General features: G+C 43.4%; 1 protein-coding gene across 10 annotated transcripts in view; it reads right to left on the minus strand.

The window, feature by feature from the left end:
- The window catches only part of neo1a (neogenin 1a), a 189,975-nt gene that overhangs the window by 50,691 nt on the left and 116,678 nt on the right, over nt 1-22,606 (minus strand). For 7 of the 10 annotated variants that reach the window (XM_048520568.2, XM_048520565.2, XM_048520562.2 and 4 more), the window contains exons 7-9: nt 20,017-20,137; nt 6,330-6,546; nt 4,456-4,610 (exon numbers count right to left, since the gene is read on the minus strand). In XM_048520568.2, coding sequence (XP_048376525.2) covers nt 4,456-4,610; nt 6,330-6,546; nt 20,017-20,137 — 493 coding nt within the window. The remainder of the gene's footprint in view (nt 1-4,455; nt 4,611-6,329; nt 6,547-20,016; nt 20,138-22,606) is intronic. The other 3 variants (XM_048520567.2, XM_048520561.2, XM_048520563.2) reach the window with 1 other exon arrangement.

The raw sequence follows: 22,606 nt of genomic DNA on the forward strand, positions 1-22,606 counted from the left end.
CCCTCAACCTTCCCTCCATACCAGGCAACATCCTAGTAAATCTCCTCTGCACCCTTTCCAAAGCTTCCACGTCCTTCTTATAATGAGGTGACCAGAACTGTATGCAATACTCCAAGTGCGGCCACACTAGAGTTTTGTACAGCTGCAGCATAACCTCATGGTTCTGGAACTCGATCCCTCTATTAATAAAAGCTCAAACGCTGTATGCCTTCTTAACAACTCTGTCAACCTGGGTGGCAATTTATCCAGCAATGAGTCAAAAGTGTGAAACTGTGCCTCTCTGAAATTTCAACCCCACCTAATCTAAACAGCAAGCCTGGGAGTGAGGAATAGAAACCCAAAGAAAACAGATTTTGAGAGTCAGATTAACCACAATGGCTGAAATGCACTGAAGGTCAGACATCTCTGTTCTATCTACAATAGTACTTCTTAAAAAAATTCCAGAAATGGAAAATTAGAAAACCTCAGGTCACCATTGCCTAGTTCAGGGTACTCAGGGATGGGCAATAAGTGCTGACAGAACCAGCAACACCCACATCCCTGAAACAAATTTTTAAAAACTTTGAATTAAAAGAAACTTTGCATAGATTATTGAGTAAAGAAATAAAATCTTCCAGACCTGAATGTACTCAGCATACCTGCTCAAGAAAATAACAGGTCTGAGGCTTCATGTGTTTTCTAATATCACAAGGATTACAGACCAGTGAGCCTTACCTCAGTTGTTGGTAAAGTGTTGGAAAAGGTTATAAGGGATAGGATTTATAATCATCAAGAAAAGAATAAATTGATTAGGGATAGTCAGCACCGTTTTGTGAAGGGTAGGTCGTGCCTCACAAACCTTATTGAGTTCTTTGAGAAGGTGAACAAACAGGTAGATGAGAGTAAACCGGTTGATGTGGTGTATATGGATTTCAGCAAGGTGTTCGATAAGTTTCCCCACATTAGGCTATTGTACAAAATGCGGAGGAATGGAATTGTGGGAGATATAGCAGTTTGGATCGGAAATTGGCTTGCTGAAAGAAGACAGAGGGTGGTAGTTGATGGGAAATGTTCATCCTGGAGACCAGTTACTAGTGGCGTACCGCAAGGGTCGGTGTTGGGTCCACTGCTGTTTGTCATTTTTATAAATGACCTGGATGAGGGCGTAGAAGGATGGGTTGGTAAATTTGCAGATGACACGAAGGTCGGTGGAGTTGTGGATTGTGACGAAGGATGCTGTAGGTTGCAGAGAGACATAGATAAGATGCAGAGCTGAGCGGAGAGGTGGCAAATTGAGTTTAATGCAGACAAGTGTGACGTGATGCACTTTGGTAGGAGTAACCAGAAGGAAAAGTACAGGGCTAATGGTAAGATTCTTGGTAGTGTAGATGAGCAGAGAGATCTCGGTGTCCATGTACACAGATCCTTGAAAGTTGCCACCCAGGTTGACAGGGCTGTTAAGAAGGCGTACAGTGTTTTAGCTTTTATTAATAGAGGGTTCGAGTTCCGGAACCAAGAGGTTATGCTGCAGCTGTACAAAACTCTGGTGCGGCTGCACTCGGAGTATTGCGTACAGTTCTGGTCACCGCACTATAAGAAGGATGTGGAAGCTTTGGAAAGGGTGCAGAGGAGATTTACTGGGATGTTGCCTGGAATGGAGGGAAGGTCTTACGAGGAAAGGCTGAAGGACTTGAGGCTGTTTTCATTAGAGAGAAGAAGGTTGAGAGGTGACTTAATTGAAACATATAAAATAATCAGAGGGTTAGATAGGTTGGATAGGGAGAGCCTTTTACCTAGGATGGTGACGGCGAGCACGAGGGGGCACAGCTTTAAATTGAAGGGTGAAAGATATAGGACAGATGTCAGAGGTAGTTTCTTTACTCAGAGAGTACATAGAACATAGAACATTACAGCACAGTACAGGCCCTTCGGCCCTCGATGTTGTGCCGATCTGTCATACCGATCTCAAGCCCATCTAACCTACACTATTCCATGTACGTCCATATGCTTCTCCAATGACGACTTAAATGTACTTAAAGTTGGCAAATCTACCACCGTTGCAGGCAAAGCGTTCCATTCCCTTACTACTCTCTGAGTAAAGAAACTACCTCTGACATCTGTCCTATATCTTTCACCCCTCAATTTAAAGCTATGCCCCCTCGTGCTCGCCGTCACCATCCTAGGAAAAAGGCTCTCCCTATCTAACCCTCTGATTATTTTATATGTTTCAATTAAGTCACCTCTCAACCTTCTTCTCTCTAATGAAAACAGCCTCAAGTCCCTCAGCCTTTCCTCGTAAGACCTTCCCTCCATACCAGGCAACATCCCAGTAAATCTCCTCTGCACCCTTTCCAAAGCTTCCACATCCTTCTTATAATGCGGTGACCACAACTGTACACAATACTTCAAGTGCGGCCGCACCAGAGTTTTGTACAGCTGCAGCATAATCTCTTGGTTCCGGAACTCGATCCCTCTATTAATAAAAGCTAAAACACTGTACGCCTTCTTAACAGCCCTATCAACCTGGGTGGCAACTTTCAAGGATCTGTGTACATGGACACTGAGATCTCTCTGCTCATCTACACTACTAAGAATCTTACCATTAGCCCTGTACTTTGCCTTCTGGTTACTCCTACCAAAGTGCATCACCTCACACTTGTCCGCATTAAACTCCATTTGCCACCTCTCAGCCCAGCTCTGCAGCTTATCTATGTCTCTCTGCAACCTACAGCATCCTTCGTCACAATCCACAACTCCACCGACCTTAGTGTTGTCTGCAAATTTACCAATCCATCCTTCTACGCCCTCATCCAGGTCATTTATAAAAATGACAAACAGCAGTGGACCCAACACCGACCCTTGCAGTACACCACTAGTAACTGGTCTCCAGGATGAACATTTCCCATCAACCACCACCCTCTGTCTTCTTTCAGCAAGCCAATTTCTCATCCAAACTGCTATATCTCCCACAATTCCATTCCTCCGCATTTTGTACAATAGCCTATTGTGGGGAACCTTATCGAATGCCTTGCTGAAATCCATATACACCACATCAACCGGTTTACTCTCATCTACCTGTTTGTTCACCTTCTCAAAGAACTCAATAAGGTTTGTGAGGCACGACCTACCCTTCACAAAACGGTGCTGACTATCCCTAATCAATTTATTCTTTTCTTGATGATTATAAATCCTGTCCCTTATAACCTTTTCCAACACTTTACCAATAACTGAGGTAAGGATCACTGGTCTATAATTACCAGGGTTGTCTCTACTCCCCTTCTTGAACAGGGGAACCACATTTGCTATCCTCCAGTCATCTGGCACTATTCCTGTAGACAATGACGAGTTAAAGATCAAAAGTAAGGGAATGGAACGATTTGCCAACTTTAGGTACATTTAAGTCATCATTGGATAAGCATATGGACGTACATGGAATAGTGTAGGTTAGATGGGCTTGAGATCGGTATGACAGGTGGTCACAACATTGAGGGCCGAAGGGCCTGTACTGTGCTGTAATGTTCTATGTTCTATGTTCTATTGTGTTTACCCTAAAAGCTGTTATTTTACTTTCAGAAGCTGAGTGCTCTGCAATGTTTCCAACATTTTATGTTTTTAAATTTCAGAACACAAAATTAAACAAATTGCTGTGGATGCAACTCTGGAATGGAGAATTGTTTGAAAGTCTGTTGGAGATCATAGCAATTGACTGGTTTCCAGGAACTCACAATTCAATGAAACAGTGAGGCTGTGGCCACCAAAGACTGTAGCCAGCTACATAGCCCTGATCCGGATCTCTGTAATGTACAGCCAGTGGAACTCTCATGGAAAAGCTGTCCTATTTCCTGGCACTCATTTTTAGCCTGTTGAAGCCAAGTAATTTTTAGAATACCAAAACAACTGGTTCCAAAAAAATCCACACAAATAAATTCCAGTTTCTCCCTCACCAGAGAATGAAAACTAACCATCTCCTTGCCATGTATATGCAGGTTTAACACAACGTAAGCAGAGTGTAGGCTGCCTGAGACAAATGCAGAACATCACAAGGTTCAAATGTGTGCACAAAATACTGAACCACACAATCCATGGAGGGAGCTTCAGCTCCTTGGCTGTTCTGAGCCAGGGCATCAGTCACAGTGATACTTTCAGTCACCAATGGAGGGAATAAACCAGTCAGGGATTCCTGCTTCTGTGTAGACATCAGGTCAAGATATGGGTGTCAATTCTTGGCCTCATATCATCCTGATGACACACAGACTTATATAGGAAAAAATGGTGACTTGTCCAATTACCAAAGCAGGTCAGATCATGCAGAACTGTAGCTTCTGCTCAAGGAAAAACTGAAAATAGAAACAATAATGTGGCCTAGGTTAGAGCCAGGTTTCTATGCTAGAACTGATATAACAGTGCACGACAAGCATATATACAAATATGATCACAGCAGAGGTATAGAGGCATTGATGGATCACAAGGACTGACCTTCAGGTTGAGTGGCCACTTTGAAAGGACTAGAACTCTCTCCTGCTCCATGCTTATTGTGAGCAACCACTCGGAAAACATATTTCACATCTGGCATCAAGTCACCAATTGTCACTTCCAAGTCTCCAGGTCGACTCGTATTTTCCACACGTTCCCTATTAAAGATATAACAACAATTTCAGCACAATTCACCCAATTGGAACTGATAATGTCTCTATGACACTTGCTGCTCCCCACATCTTATGGATCAGGAGGGAAGGACAACACAGTTGTCATTATTGCATTAGGACAGTGTCGAGTACACCACGGTTACCTCACTCAGCTCTCTCAATGGCTCAGTGGGAAAGAAGAGCCGCTGATAAGGCAATATTTCACTTCATCTGGTGTGTGTGTGTTTACCTTACATACTTAGAGTTAATGCAATCATACCCCTAGATCAGGGATGTAAAAGCAGTGGGGATTTTGAATCCTGATCATTATTCACGAGCCCTGCATGGGAATGTGATTTGTGAACCTGGGACAAGGACAAGATTGGAACGCAGTGGCCTCCCTTAGCCAGGTATTTTCCAACACACTGCCTAAAAGCACGGGAAAAAAACAGCACTTGGACAAGAGAGTTGGAGGATGGTGGCGAAGAGCTTTTGGATAAACATAACAGCAAAAAGAAAAAGATTTCCCAAAATTGTAATGATCCCCAACATGTGAAGGAAGAGACTAAAGAATGTAGGTACACTGATGACTGTACAACCAACCATACACTGTTTTCTACATTATGGATCAAAAAACGGGGACATTGAAACATAAAAGCCACAGAAAACAAACAGGCTATTAGGTTTTCCACAAAAGAACAGGGGATCAGTACTAAATTTGAGCAAGATTTGTTTGAGGCATAATCAGAGACTATATTCCAGGCACCCCATTATAGTAAGGGTGAACAAACTGGAGCAAGACATAACAAAGATTCACTAGAATGACACTAGGGATAAATGGAGATATACAAATTTGGCATAATTTTCACTAAGACAACAAAAGTTAAGGAAGGCCACAACAAATTAAGGAAGAAGAATAATGAAACCTTAATTTTAATGCTTAGTAAACCTGTATTATCATTAGAATAAGGGACAGGATAGAAATAATGAGACAGAGGTTAGAAATGAATTTAAAAGTATAAGAGGTATTTGAAAGGAAAGAATAGAACAGATGGTGGCAGCAGAGAAATGGGATTACAGCAAACATCTCCAATTATTTTGGAATACCATTATAATATAGAAAACACAACAGCTGATTTTCACACAGCAATGTCCCACAAATAGCAATACCGAAATAATAGGTAATCTGATTTTTTGGCGATGTTAGTTGACAGTCAAGACAACAGGGTGAACTGCCCTGTTCTCAGAAAAAGTGCAGTCAGATCTACTAAACTATGCCCAAAAACGAGTAAAATGTTTAGATTCTACCAAACTAGTCAACCAAGCTATTTAATATTGCAGAGGCATGCTGGTGTCACTTGAGAATTGGCCAATTCCCCAAGCTTTCAGAAACACGTTCTCATCATTCTGTGCGGAGGATAAAATCACCAACAATCTGCCATCTAAAACAAGTATTAGGATAAAACTACCCCTCCCTCTCTCAGTTTGTTCAGCACTCACCATTTGGGTTTATACATTTGGTGTCACTGGAACCTGAGTGCCAGCATGAATCAGGAGAGAAGACAATTGGGTATGATTGAAATAAAATAATATGAAGGAATATTAAATTGCCTTTAAACTGGGAAACACTTGAGCCAGTAAACAGTCTCTCCCTGTTTAATACATCTTAAATTCTTTAAAACCAATATTGTTGCAGAGGGGTAAGGGTGATTGAATGTGACTCACCTGTTGGTGCCATCTCTGGAGTAGTAAACCAAGTATGTGAGGATCTCAGAATGAGGCTCTGCAGGTGGACGCCAAGTCAACTTGATGAAGCGTGTGGAGACGAGGAGAGCCATCACATCCCGAGGAGCAGAGGGCAGGAGTCCAGCCTTGGCAGCTGCTAGATGGTCAGCAGTGGCACTTGTCAGTGAGGGAGGGGGCAACGTTGGAATGGGAACATCTTGGATACAGGGAGGGATGGGTATAGGATGGCAGACACAACGATAAACAAAACAAAAATAAAAATAAAAAAAGGAGAAAATGAAAAGAAAATAAACCAAACCAAAGCACAATGGGAACATAACGGAATGAACAAACACAAAAAGGGCAAACGAGCAACTTACTGCAGAACTGAAAGGGATACGTACACATATTACAATAACATCACCATCACAAAGGCACATGCTGACATTACACCTACACACACAATTCAACAACAAGCTAAACACAATGGCACTGCACTGATTCCTACACAACAGAAGTTCTTCAATCCAGCCTATCCTCAAATATTCCAACTGCGGGAAGTAATATCCAGCATCCAATTGTTACCTGATATTGAGCACTAGGAGGAAAATCACCTCAGAACATAGAACAAACAACTGTACAGCACAGGAACAGACCCTTCGGCCCATGATGTTGTACCAAATTAAACCAAACCCATCTGCCTGCCCTTAGTCCATATCCTTTCATTCCTTGCGTATTCATGTGCTTATACAAAAGGTCCTTTAAATGCCTCCACCACCACCCTGGCAATGTGTTCCAGACTCCAACCACGCTCTGTGTAAAAATCCTGCCTGTCACATCTCCTTTGTACTTTGCCCCTCTCACCTTAAACACATGTCCCCTCTTGTTAGATATTTCAACTCTGGGAGAAAGCTTCTGACCGTCAACCCCACCTATGTGGCTCATAATTTTAAAGTCTTCTATCAAGTCTCCCCTCATTTGTTCGAGAGAAAAGTTTTTCTAGCCTCTCCTTATAGAGCATACTGTCTAATCCAGGCAGCATCCAGCTGCCCAGATGTTCAAGTTCTTCAAGGACCGCAACATTCTCCCCACAGTGGTCGAGAACGCCCTTGACTGCGTCTCCCGCATTTCCCGCAACACATCCCTCACACCCCGCCCCCGCCACAACTGCCCAAAGAGGATCCCCCTCGTTCTCACACACCACCCCACCAACCTCCGGTTACAACGCATCATCCTCCGACACTTCGGCCATCTACAATCTGACCCCACCACCCAAGACATTTTTCCATCCCCACCCTTGTCTGCTTTCCGGAGAGACCACTCTCTCCGTGGCTCCCTTGTTTGCTCCACACTGCCCTCCAACCCCACCACACCCGGCACCTTCCCCTGCACCCGCAGGAAATGCTACACTTGTCCCCACACCTCCTCCCTCACCCCTATCCCAGGACCCAAGATGACTTTCCATATTAAGCAGAGGTTCACCTGCACATCTGCCAATGTGGTATACTGTATCCATTGTACCCGGTGTGGCTTCCTCTACATTGGGGAAACCAAGTGGAGGCTTGGGGACCGCTTTGCAGAACACCTCTGCTCGGTTCGCAATAAACAACTGCACCTCCCAGTCGCAAACCATTTCAACTCCCCCTCCCATTCTTTAGATGACATGTCCATCATGGGCCTCCTGCAGTGCCACAATGATGCCACCCGAAGGTTGCAGGAACAGCAACTCTTATTCCGCTTGGGAACCCTGCAGCCCAATGGTATCAATGTGGACTTCACCAGCTTCAAAATCTCCCCTTCCCCCAACGCATCCCAAAACCAGCTCAGTTCATCCCCTCCCCCCACTGCATCCCAAAACCAGCCCAGCCTGTCTCTGCCTCCCTAACCTGTTCTTCCTCTCACCCATCCCTTCTTCCCACCCCAAGCCGCACCTCCATCTCCTACCTACTAACCTCATCCCACCTCCTTGACCAGTCTGTCTTCCCTGGACTGACCTATCCCCTCCCTACCTCCCCACCTATACTCTCCTCTCCACCTATCTTCTTTTCTCTCTATCTTCGGTCCGCCTCCCCCTCTCTCCCTATTTATTCCAGAACCCTCCCCCATCCCCCTCTTTGATGAAGGGTCTAGGCCCGAAACATCAGCTTTTGTGCTCCTGAGATGCTGCTTGGCCTGCTGTGTTCATCCAGCTTCACACTTTATTATCTAGCATCCAGCTAACCCTCTTCTGCACCATCTCCAAAGTCTCCACATCCCTCCTGTAATGTGATAACCAGAACTGAATGCAATACTCTAAATGTGGGCGAATCAAACTCTTATAAAGCTGCAACACGACGTCCTGACCCTTGCACTCGATTCCCTGAACAATAAAGGCAAGCATGCCATGCACCTTCTTTACCACCCTACCTACTTGTGTGGTCACTTTCAGGGAGCAATGGAATCCCAAGATCCCTCTGTACATCAGTACTGTTCAGGGTCCTGTGCTTAACTGTATACCTCACCTCAACATTCGATCTCCCAAAGTGCAGTATCTTCCCGGATTAAACTCCATCTGCGATTTCTCCGCCCATATCAGCATATGGTCTATATCCCGCTGTATCCTTCGACAACCTTCTACACTATCCACAACTCCAGTGACCTTTGTGTCAACTGCAAACTTACTAACCCACCCATCTTCATTTTCATCCAAGTTATTTCTGTATATCACAAACAGCAGATAAACTGGGAAAGCCAGTTCTGAATGCAAGCAGCCAAGTTACCGCGGATCCCATGCATCTTGATCTTCTGGATGAGCTTACCATGTGGAATCTTTTCAAAAGCCTTAGTAAAATCCATGTAAACAACATCCACTGCTCGATGCTCATCAATCATCTTTGTCACTTCCTCAAAAAATTTAGTCAAGTTAGTAAGACATGACCTGCCCCACACAAAGCCATGCCTACTGTCCCGAATTAGGCCATGTTTTTCCAAACGTGCATAAACGTGCCCAAAGAATTCTCTCCAATAGCTTCCCAACTACCAATGTGAGACTCACCGGTCTATGGTTTCCTGGATAATCCTTATATCTTTTCTTGAACAGAGATGCTACATTAGCTACTTGCTTGTCCTCTAGGACCCCTCCAGTGGCTGGCAAGGATGCAAAGCTCTTGGTCAAGGCCCCAACAATCTCCTCTCCTGCTTCTCTCAACAACCTGGAGTAGATATCATCGGGCCCTGGGGTCTTATCCACCTTAATGCTCTTCAAGGGACCCAACCCCACTTCTTTCTTGACCTCAAAATGCCTTCACATATTAGCATGCTCTTTACAAATCACACTATCTTCCATATCCTTTTCCTGGGTGAATGAAGAATCTAGGCCCAAAACGTCAGCTTTTGTCCTCCTAAGATGCTACTTGGCCTGCTGTGTTCATCTAGCTCTAGACTTTGTTATCTTGTATTCTCCAGCATCTGCAGCTCCTATTATCTCTCACCAACACAATGTACCAAATTTGGTTCTCACCCACGTCCCTGGGTGACATCTCATCATAGGACAACATCTGGTTGACAACAGTGGTCAGCACTGCAGCCTCACAGCGCCAGGGACCCGGGTTCGTTTCCAGCCTTGGGTGACCGTCATCTGTCTCCAAGCACAAGTTCCCTCCATTATCCATGAGCGGTCCTATCTTGTCCCTAGTTATCCTCTTGTTTTAAATGTATGTATAGAATGCCTTAGAATTCTTTTTAACCGTACTTGGCAAGGTCATTTCATGGCCACTTCTCGCTCTCTTAAATCCCTGCTTGAGTGCTTCCTGCTTACCTTATACTCTTTATGGGCCTTGTCCAATTTTAGCTTCCTAAACCTTACATATGCTTCTTTTTCCCTTTTGACTGAAGTCATAACCTGTGTCATTGTCCAAGGATCCCCTTGCCATCCTTGTCCTTCCTCCTTACTGGAACATGCCGGTCTTGAATTCTTCCCAGGAGATCTTTAAACAACTCACACACGTGGATTCCTGTTAACTGCTCCTCCCAATTAACACTCCCTAGCTTCTGCCCAATGTTGACGTAATTTGCCCTTGGGAGGGTTTTCTGTGTTTTTCCTTTTTAAAAAAGAACACAGGAGATGGAATACAGTGGGTTATATATCCTGCTGAACCTGCTCAGCCATTCAATATGACCTAAACTAATCTTGAGCTTCAACTTTATTTTTCTCCCTTTATCCCTCAACTCCAATCTCCACTACTCAGTCCTAAATGATTGGGCTCCTCTCCTAAGACTATGTCCCCTAGGATTCCCAGACAGTGGAAACAATTTCTCAGTATCTACCGATCAAACTCCTTCAGAACTTCGTATGTTTCATTGAGAGGTTGGTGCATGTATGGAATGAGCTGCCAGAGGTGGTGGTGGAGGCTGGTACAATTACAACATTTAAAAGGCATCTAGATGGGTATATGAATGCAGAGGGTTTAGAGGGATATGGGCCAAATGCTGGTAAATGGGACTAGATTTATTTAGGACATCTGGTCCGCATGGTCAAGTTGGACTGAAGGGTCTATTTTCATGCTGTACACGTCTATGATTCTATGAAATCACTTCGCATTCTTCTAAATTCCAGAGAACAGCATTTTTACTCAACCCCTCATCATAGGACAACATCTGGTTGACAACAGTGGTTAGCACTGCAGCCTCAGAGCGCCAGGGACCCGGGTTCGATTCCAGCCTCGGGCGACTGTCTGCGTGGAGTTTGCACATTCTCCCCGTGTCTGTGTGGGTTTACTCCGAGTGCTCCGGTTTCCTCCCACAGTCCAAAGATGTGCAGGCTGGGTGGTTCGGCTGTGCTAAATTGCCCGTAGTGTTCAGGGGTGTGTGGGTTATAGGGGGATGGGTCTGGGTGGGATGCTTCAAGGGGCGGTGTGGACCTGTTGGGCTGAAGGGCCTGTTTCCACACTGTAGGGAAACTAATCCAATCTAATCTTGCTACCAGAGAACAATATAGTAAACGTTCACTATGCTGCCTCCAATGTAAGTATAACTTACTTAAATATGGTAATCAAAATTGCTCTCAGTATTTCAGACATGATCTTACCAAAACCCTGGACAACTGGAGTTAGACCCTCATATTCCAGTCCTCAAAGCCCCTTGTAATGAAGACCAACATATGATGGCCTTCCCATTTACCTGCTGTCCATGCAAACTAACATGCTGAGCTCCTTTCATGAGAACACCTTTGTTTCACTGAATATCAATATTTACTTTTTAAAAACATTCCATTTTTCTATTTTTACAAAGAGAATAGCTTCACACTTCCCTGCATTACACTCCATCAGATTTTTCTGTACTACTAAAAGCTATCAGTTCAAAATTTAATTTAGAAACATACTAAATATATGGTGGCTCAGTGGTTAGCACTACTGCCTCATAGCACCAGGGTCTTGGGTTCAACCTCAGGTAAATATTGTTGTGGAGTTTCCTCCAGGTGCTCATGGATGGGTTTTCTTATTGAGTTTTCATTTTTCGATGGAATAGACTTTTGTTGAATATTTGAATTGATTCTTTAATTTTTTCCAATTTATTTACAGGCATACATCTTTGTCTATTTAGTCAACTAATCCTAGGCAGTTTTCTACTCTTGCCCATGCAATTGGCTTTAAGATTCTAATTTGTGTTTGGAGTACTTAATTTTTTAACTAAACATGAAATTTAATTGTTATAGTGATCACTGGTTCCCAGCGGATGTTTTATGATTAGATTTCGAATTAACCCTGCCTCATTACACAATGTTAGAGCTAAATTAGCTTTATCACTAGTTGGTTCCACAGCATATTGGTCCAGAAAACTGTCATGAGAGCAATCTACAAACTTATCATTGAGACTACCCTTGTTTTTGCTTTTGAAGTTAATAGGTGGGGCTGGTGTAAGGGAGAAAGCAATTCATTCTATGGAGTAAGGGAGAAAATAATGAAGTCTAAATCAGAGGTATACTGCACGTTTGTGAATGCAGGGAGTATAGTTAATAAGACTGGGAGTTACAGGCACAGATCAGCATGGGAGATTGTGATGTTGCAGCTTAATGAAGGCCAGATCTGAGCATTGCATACTCCTGGTTACAAGGTGTTTAGAAAAGATAGTGAAGGATAAAAAGGAGGAGGGATGGCATTTTTGGTGAAGGAAAGCATTGAAGTACCGGGGAAAGAAGCTGTTTCAGACAGTCCAAGGACAGAATCAATCCAGCTAAAGCTATGGAATAAAATGGGTGCAATTAACGATGCTTGGTGTAATATACAGACCATCAGCTTGTGCGAAAGATATAAAGAAACAAATCTGCAAGGAAATTACGGTGATGTGTAAACATCATTGAGTTGTTCTAATGGGGGACTTTAATTACTTGTATAGTGTTAGTGTAAGCAGCTAGATTCCTAGACTGTGTTATGGAGAGTTTCCTACAGCAATATGCGTCTCGTCCAACAGAAAACTGCTGCACCTGGTTCTTGGGAATGAAATGGGCAATTAGGTCAAGTAATAGTGGGGGAAACTTAAGGGGCAGTGACTGTTGTATCATAAGGTATAGGCTGGCAGTGAAAAATTACATTGGTCAATGCAGAGTAAGAAGAATCAACCTGTGGGCAGCAGACTTCAACGGGGCAAGAACAGAGCTGGGCTGGGCTGGGCAAGGTAAAGTGGAACAAACTTTGGTGAGAAAATCAGCAGCTGAGCAACTTGCTAACTTAAAACAGGAGATAGTTTGAAGGCAGTCAATGTATATTCCCTCAAAATAGAAAGGTAGGACAAACAAATCTAGAGGTCAGGAAGAAAAAGCAGATAGAAATTAAGCTAAAGAAGACAAACTGTGCCTATTACAGGGGGCAGGCAGTAAATGTAATTCAGAACCAAGATGAATTCAGAAGGTACACAAAGGAGGAGAAAAAACACATAAGGGAAGCAGAGGGATTATGAAGAAAGACTGGTAGCAAACGCGAAAGGAAAACACATCGACAGTAAAAGAGTGGTAAAAGGAGGAATAGGGCCAATTAGGAACAAAAGGGGGGTTTTTAAAAACTGAGCCAAGAGGCATGGCTGAGGTATGAATAACTTGCATCTGCCTGTAGTTCTGAGGCAGATGTTTGCCAGGCCATGGTGTCAGAGAAGAAACTCAATCACTAAAGGAGCCTAAAACTGATAAACAGGAGGTGCTGAATAAGCAGTAGTACTTAACGTTGATAAGCCTCTGGGACTGTATGAGATACACCTACAGATAGTGAAGAAAGTGAGAGTGGAAACTACAGAGGCATTGACAAGAATTCCTTCAGTCTTCGAGATAACAAAGTGTGGAGCTGGATGAACACAGCAGGCCAAGCAGCATCCCAGGAGAACAAGAGCTGATGTTTCGGGCCTAGACCCTTTTCTGATGAAGGGTCTAGGCCCAAAACGTCAGCTTTTGTGCTCCTAAGATGCTGCTTGGCCTGCTGTGTTCATCCAGCTCCACACTTTGTTATCTCGGATTCTCCAGCATCTGCAGTTCCCATTATCTCTGATCACAATTTTAACTTTTTTCAGTCTTCCCTGGATTCAGGGTGGTACAAAAGGATTGGAGAATTGCAAACATTACACCTTTGGTCAAAAAAAGATTGTAAAGATAAGCCCAGTAATTACAGTCCAGTCAGCTTATCTTCAGCTTGGAAAAACTTTGAGAATCAATTATTTGGGACAGAACTAATTGTCACGTGGAAAAATATGGATTGATTTAGAAGAGCCAGCATGGAATCATTAAGGAAAAATCATGAATAGCTAACTTGCTGGAGTTTTATCTAAAAAGACAACTGAGAAAAGTGATAGGAGCAGGGCATTAGTATGGTGTACTCAAGACTTTCTCAAAAGGTGTTTGATGCAGTGTTACACAACAGACTTGTGAGGAAATCTATAGAGCATGCAATAAAAGCACAGTAATAGTGTGGATATAGAATTAGTTGTGGGATAGGAAACAGACTGTAATGGATAATGGGTAGTTTTTGGGCTGAAAGAATTCCATTACAAAGTGGAATTCTGCAGGGGTCAATATAGGGACCCTTGCTTTTCCTGATGCGCAAAAATATACATATAAAATGATCTAGATCTTCATGTATAGAGGGTGTTTGCCAAGTTTTTGGATCATAAAAAAGCTTGGGAGAATTGTAAATTGAGGGCAGTGTAGAACTTCAAAGTGACACTGACATGTTGCAGTGGGCAGATGCAGGTGAGACAATGGATTCTGGAACAAAGGGCATGAATAAACTGAATGAAGTAAGGCTACCATTCTATAAGGTGTGCAAGAGCAGAGAAACCTGGGGTGGAGACGGGCATGTCATTAATGGTAGCAGGATAGGTAGAGAGCTGTCAGTAAATCAGGCAGTATTCTTGGGTTCATAAATTGGGCCACCGAGTATAAGAAGAGGAGATTACAACTAATTCATACGATGCTAGATAGACATAAGCTGGAATATGGGATGGATGTGAATGCATTGGGGATCTAAATGCACAGGAGGTTTATGAGAATGGGTCCAGAGATGACACATTTCAGTTCTGAGGAAAGTTTGGAGAAGTTAGGATTGCTTTCCTCGGAGTGGTGAAGACTAAAAGGAGATTTGATACAGAGTTTTAAAGTGTTTGCAAAAGAAGCAAATGCAAGATCTTCCACACAGTGAGTAGTTAGGGTCTGGAATGCGCACCCTGGATATTTGGTTGACGCAAGTTCAATTAAAACATTCAAAAGGACATTGGATAATTATTTATACAGAAATGATGCACCAGGTTACAGAAAAAAATAGGAGATTAGCACTCTGAAAGAATGATGAGTGAGCAGGTGCAGTCACGGTGGGCCGAATGACCTCCCACAGCATTGTAAGAATTCTGTGAATTTTCTGTCAACAAAATGCTCTTGCAGACAGTTGGAACAAAATGATGGGTTGAACAGCCTCCTCCTGTGCTCTATCCACTCCACGATTCTATCTTACCAGTAAAAGGCAAGCATTATGTGCTACACCAATCTCAAGTCCCATGATACCAGTCAGTCAATAATCTCAAGTCAATATTTCATGACAGCCAAAGTCAGACCAACTCTGACAGATAATGAGAACTGCAGATGCTGGAGAATCCAAGATAACAAGTGTGGAGCTGGATGAACACAGCAGGCCAAGCAGCATCTCAGGAGCACAAAGGCTGACGTTTTGGGCCTAGAGCCTTCATCAGAGAGCTCAGAGAGATGCTGCTTGGCCCGTTGTGTTCATCCAGCTTCACACTTCGTTATCTCTGATTTGCACTTATTTCTGTTTTGCTTCAACAACCCTTTTGTTTGATTTCTGTAACTGTCTTACAAAGCAACAGAAACGTAAATCTAAAATTTGTCCCAGACAGCCCGTGCAATGTCATGCTACTCAATGCAACATGACAAAGCAAGAGATCGGAGTATTTGGTTATGGTTTTCTGTTGTCAGTCCTGTCCCTAGTTTCTTGAAAATAATTCTCGCCACAGACAGCACAGGAGAAGACTGTAGTTTTGGAGCACCTTATCATCTTCATGTTTGAATGAGGAACAAGACCAATCCTGGGTCTGAAATTAAATCCTGTTAAAGGATGGCCAGCAGCTATGACCTTCTGGCTTTTGTTTCTGGGGTTAAGGGGGATGAAGGAAATGATGGTGAAGACGCCTCATTATGGTTAGGCCACAGCAGGAGTACTGTGTGTAGTTCATGCGCCATGTTATAGAAAGGGTGTGATTGAATTAGAGTGCGGAGGAGATTAACCAGGAGGCTGCCTGAGTTACAGTGCCTGGATTATGAAGACAATTTAGGTAGCCTGGGGTCATGTTCCTTGATACAGGGAACTTGATACAGGTACATAGTATGACATAAGTCTTTGAAGTTTGCATCACATGTAGATAGGGTGGTTAAGGAGGCATTTAGCAAGCTTGCCTCTATTGCGCAGACGTTTGAGGAAAGGAGTTGGGATATTATGTTGTGGTTGTACAAGGACATTGGTGAGGTCTCTTCTGGAGAAGTGTATCCAGTTCTGGTCTCTCTGTTATAGGAAGGATATTATTAAGATGAAGAAGATTCAGAAGAGATTTACCAGGGTTTTACTGGGAATGGAGTTTGGAATGGAATGGGCTTGAGTTATAAGGAGAAGCTGGATAGGCTGGAGCTTTATTCACAAGAGCGTAGGAGATTGAGAGATGACCTTATAGGTGTTAATAAAATCATGAGGAGTATAAACAAGTAAATGGCAGGTGTCTTTTCCTTAGGGTGGGGCAGGACGTTACCTGATCTACTGAGAGTCAACCTCAGGACGTTCTGTTTGCTGCCAGGAAGACCTTGGTATCATCACTAATCTGTCCCCAAGTGTCCTCTACTAATTGGTTATTTGCTACTGCTGGGAGATGCATTTGGGTTTGTATATGTGTTTGTACGTGTCTGTCAGCATGTGTGAGTTTGTGTGCATGTCAGTATGTCTCTATGGGCATGCATGCCTGTGAGAGTGTGTATGCCTGTGTATACGAGTGTGTCTGTTTACACATGTTGGTATGTGTCGGCCTGTGTATGGATGTGTCTATCTATCTGTGTATGTGTGTAGGACTGTGGAGAAAGTTCCAGTATGATCCCACTTATTCAGTCTCTGGTACGATAACACCAAGGCAGGACTGCATCAGCTAGATGACTTGACGCTCATCTTTCCCAAGATCCCCATTTTCAGTGCTAGCTCCCTGCAGCTGGTAAAGATTGCACCATTATATCCACAGGCAGTCATGCACCACATTTATTAGGTTATCATCTAATTGTCACACTTCCATTCCTTTTAATTTTGATTCATAATACGATGAGGCTGCTAGTCCTTGTGAACATGTCTTTTTTGTCTCTGGCAGCAGCATCAAAATAAGCCTGTTGGGTTCAGCAAGGCTACAGGCTACTGTTGGGTTAATTAAAGTTGCTGACACCAATTCTGCTTATCTCTCTGTACAAATTGTTACATCTTCCTTCACTATCCCTGGAATCTTCCAATATTATATCTGGTCGTATTTCAGCAAACTGCTTATATATTCACCTTTTCCAAAAGATTATTTCAATTTCCTTGATTTTCAGATGATTGTTAACATATGGAGCTCCTCTGGAACATCCCCTCCTTTCCTGAACAACATGTAATCCCTTTATTCTTAAATAATTCCATTTTGAATGTTAACTTTCCACATTCCCAAAACACTGAATTGAGTGTTTTACTATCAAACTGGATTCTCAAGATTTGAAGTTTCTTGAATAAAATAAAACAAAAGTGCAATTAAGACAGTACAGAGTTGCTGGTGAACTGTGTGTGTACTGGAACAGTGATACCCACATTTCAATGTTTACGCACCCAACCTCTTGGTCTCACACACAAAATCAATACCGTAACCAGGCTTTCAATGCAGGAGACACAAACTTTATAGAGAACCTCAAGAGGAAGAAAGCAAACATCTTCATCAGGACAGAGTTACAGACTCGGCATGTATCCTTATGTTTGGATACAAAGAGGCTTCTTACTGTTTAATATTACCTTGTGAACTGATCTTAAAAAGTTCTGCACAAATCAAAGCTGTTAACAGTCTGTGGTGGGAAGCAGACAAGATTCTAGTCCACCTTCACTGTCAGTCTGGAACAACATTTGGCACCCGGGTTTTAGAAATCATATGCTAGTGGCTAAAACTACAGCCTCACAGGGTGGGGCAGGGGCAGTAGGTGGGGAGAGGTAGAGGCTCTGCTCTCACTTGCTCTCTGCACTGAGGGTCAACAGTCATTTCTCAGCAGTCAGGAAGCTCACTGCTGACAAAGACAACAAGAGAACAGATCAGGGAATGGATATTAAAACAACCAATCAACACACAGAGATTTATAATGGAAATTGAACAGTGAATCAATACAGTGAGTGATCATAGGAATGGGGTTAGATTAATCTCCAGTCAAAATGTCCTGATTCTACACATACACACTTCCCTCTGAGAACACTTAGGGCTGTATTTGGTATTGACCTATTTTTGGCAACAAAATGAAACACAAGCGCAAAATAGTGCTCACTGTTTTACAGTCACAGTCCTATTTTTTACCAAAAATAGAAATGACAAGGACTGAGACATATATAGTGAAGTAGTGCACGCGCGCACACACACACACAGTGTTAAACAGAGACACACACATACAGTAGAGTGTAGATGCACATGGACACAGGAGTATAGCAGATACATATACATGGCAGAACACCTAAAACATGTGAAACACCTGCACATAGACACGGAAGCACAACAAAGAAACACAAACGTGGACACACACACACACACACGCACACACACGCACACACACACGCACACACACACGCACACACACACGCACACACACACGCACACACACACAAACTAGTGAGTTACTGAGCTGTGTCGATTGGGAAATTTTTACATTTAATTCCCAGACAGTATGATACTAATTAAAGTCATTGAGGGTTTCAGGTAAGTTGCCAGCCTGGATTATGGGGCAACAGTTCATTAACTAATCAATATTCTGAATCCTATAACCCATTTGTGAAAATGATTTCTTTCGTTACCCGCACGTTTTTCCCAGCTGTGACTACTTACATCGGAAAAGAATTCACACAACATCCTTTTCACCGAACTCCCACTAGTGTACAAGGATAGCATCAGGCTCAACTGTGATGTGTCTGTGGTCAAGCAGGTCGCAGACACTTACTAGGCTCACCAGTGAAACTGATCACTTGTGTGAGACAATGAAATGCACATCCTCGATCACAGCAACTCATCCATACCTGGCCAGGCACTCCCTCTGTTATTGGAAAAATCCTACTGGCTGAATGGAATTACCTTCAGTGTTTCTCAGAGGACTCTCCAGACAACAGATCATACTGCATTTGGGTATGTATATGCATCTGTTATGTGTGTGTCTGTCAGCATGATCATATTGCTACCCAACACCAAAAGAGGGGATCTTTGTCTAAATTCCCACATGGCTGGGCTCCCTCGTACTCTACCATCAGGAAATGTGAAGTTTTCCAGCCAGTTTCTATTTTATGGTACTCCAGTTAGGATGGATCACCAACTAATGATTAGCCCTGCACCCAGCTGTAGCCAAATGGAAATGAGGCATTTTGTCACTGTGGAGATAGTTGAGGTACTTGCACGTACCTTTTGGTTGAAGTTGAAGGAGACACTGACAGCAACATAGGGAAAAGAAATCCACGTAAACATTTTCAGGGCAGCAAGTGGTTGCAGCAGGAAAAGAACTTGAAGGAAGCAAAAATGATGTTCTTGTATGGGCTTCAGATTGGTATTTATGGGCTTCAGATCGGTATGACAGGTCGGCACAACATCGAGGGCCGAAGGGCCTGTACTGTACTGTAATGTTCTATGTTCTATGAAAATGGGTCAGTTAAGAAAGGATAGTCCTTAACAGTGCAGAATCTGTTAGAGGTGCTGCAGTCAGTAGTCTCTCCACATAGTGCACACTGAAAACATGTACAAGCTGTTCTTAGCTCAGAGCAAACAGAGCTGTTACTGAAAGCAATATTCCACCATCTGCCTCACTATCTCTGCCACCTGTTTCCTAGTCACTCTGACTGCCAAGTCCTGAGATTTGACAGTGTCCTGTGGGCTCCCCCTTCCTTGGCAGCACCTGGCATGTACGTCTGTGCTGCTTCTCACTTACCATGCTCCAGGATGATGAGCTGCGCACTGGCCCGTTCATTCCCTACATCGTTCTCTGCCACACACTGATACAGGCCTTCATCAGATTTTACCAAACCAAGAACCTGCAGATTCCGCTCATTCTGAAACATAGAGAAAAGGAGCAATGCTTAACATTCTCTACCACAGATTTACCAAGCTGGGGAATTCCTAACCTTTAGTATTTAATGCTCCTCTGAGACTAGGGGTAAGGTACATTATTGTTGCAGAACTGAGAGGAACTTATTTATTTCTGCATTAAATGTGAATTGTGATACTCAACACCTAACAATATTCCATTTTCCAAAGATGCTCCATGATGACAATAGTCAAAAAAACTCTGTAAATTAAAGCCCGAAGTTTTAACAGTCACAAAACAGACAGCAAGCTGTGGCAGATGGAGGTGGTGATAGCCTAGTGGTATTATCACTGGGCTGTTAATCTAGAGACACAGATAATGTTCTGGGGACCCACATTGAAATCCCGCCACGGCAGTTGGTGGAATTTGAATTCAATAAATATCTGGAACTAAGAATCTAATGATGACTATGAATCTGTTGCGATTGTTGGAAAAACCAATCTGGTTTACTAATGCCTTTTGGGGAAGGAAACTGCTGCCCTTACCTGGTCTGGCCTACATGTGACTCCAGACATGTGGTTGTCTCTTAACTGCACTCTGGGCAATTAGGGATGGGCAATAAATGCTGCCGAGCCAGTGATGCCTGCGTCCCGTGAGTGAATAAAGAAAAAAAAATCACCTGGAACTCAACAGATTCAACTCCCTTGAAAGAAGATATCGAAATGGTCAGACACCCAACCCTTCTAATTAAGCAGACGTGGCAAACAGCAGCTTTCTAGCACAGTCAACTAGCTACACACAGCAGAACCTCCCATGCCAGTTTACCAGAGTTTGCTGAGTGAGTTGGCCAGGGTGCCTGATCTTATTTACTGTTGGTGATCCCAGAGAAACCATGTTTGTGTGGATAGCAGGTCTGTAAAGGATCAGGCACTCAACATTAGCCCATCAAACACAATGTCTCTCCCAACTGGGGATATGGGCCAAAGCAGGTGGAAGGAATTTGGCACAAATCAGCCATGCTCTCACTGAATGGCATAACATGCTTGAGGAGCTGAATGGCCTATCCCTGTTTTTATGTCCTTGAAAGGTGCCTTCATAGAATCCCTACAGAACAGAAACAGGCCATTTGATCCATCAAGTCCACACTAACGCCACGAACAGCAACACACCCAGACTCACCCTCCTATTCTAAATTTTGCATGGCTAATCCACCGAGCTAACACATTTCTGGACACAACAGGCAATTTAGCATGGCCAATCTACCTCTTTGGACTGTGGGAGGAAACCAGAGTACCTGGCGAAACCCAAGCAGATACAGGGAGAATATGTAAACTCCACACAGACAGTAACCGAGGCTGAAATCGAACCCAGGTGCCTGCCGCTGTGAGGCAACAAGGCTAACCACTGAGCGACCGTGCTGCCCAAACTTGTCAGAGCTTGTTCATAGTGTGCAGGGGCTGAGAGATTGTGTGCGCAGTGCAATCAAAATTGTGCGTGCTCATCTTTCGTTCAATTAAATGTAATCTAGTCGTATTTCCAACCAGTGTTGTAAGGTCTAACTCTATCTCTTCAGGAAGGTGAGAAAATGAAAATCAATACTCAATTTCAATGGTGGGCATTCACACGTTCCTCATGTTTTTACAGAACAAACATCACAAAGATATGAAGAGTTTCAGCAAAAGGATGACCTAAAAGGAATCTGATTCAGAAAACTGAGCAAGTGGGATTGGCTGAAGGACAGCAGACCTATAAGTGGACCAATAGAGTACCCTGTGTTGTCCAGTACTTCCCTGGAGCAGGGAGACTATGCCATGTTCTTTGCAGCATTCAACACGTCATTGATGACCATGAGCATCTTGCCAAGATCTTGCCTTCAAACAACCACCAAACATTAAACAGAACATTGTTCACAGCAAACTACCCAGCCTTCAGGACAACATTGACCACAACACTATACAGCCCTGTCATGCAGTCTCTGCAAGGCCAGTCAGAGCTTTGACATGGACACTACTATCTCAAATGGGAACCCCACCCAGCACGTACACGGCAGATACCATGTGACTCAGCCAGTGTTGTCTATCTCATATACTGCAGGCAAGGACTCCCCGAGACATGGTATATTGGTTAAACCATGCAGACGCTAAGACAATGGATGAATGGACACTGCGCAACAATCGCCAAATAGGAATGTTCCCTCCCAGTGGGGAAACACTTCAGTGGCCAAGGACATTCAGTCTTGGATCTTCAAGTAAAGGCAGACTTCAAGGTGGACTTCAAGAAATGCAACAATGCAGAGTCGCCCCACAGGAACTGATAGCCAAGTTCCAAATCTGTGAAGACGGCTTCAACCGTGAGCTTGGGTTCATGTCACCCCATGTGACCACAATACACTTCCGTACCTGTAAAACCTTCCTTACTTTCCCGTTTTGGGACCATCATCTTCATAAATTGTTACGATCTCTCCATCTTAATTAGTTTTCAATGACTTATTACT

This window comes from Stegostoma tigrinum, chromosome 36 (assembly GCF_030684315.1).
Source record: "Stegostoma tigrinum isolate sSteTig4 chromosome 36, sSteTig4.hap1, whole genome shotgun sequence".
Classification (NCBI taxonomy): Eukaryota; Metazoa; Chordata; class Chondrichthyes; order Orectolobiformes; family Stegostomatidae; genus Stegostoma; species Stegostoma tigrinum.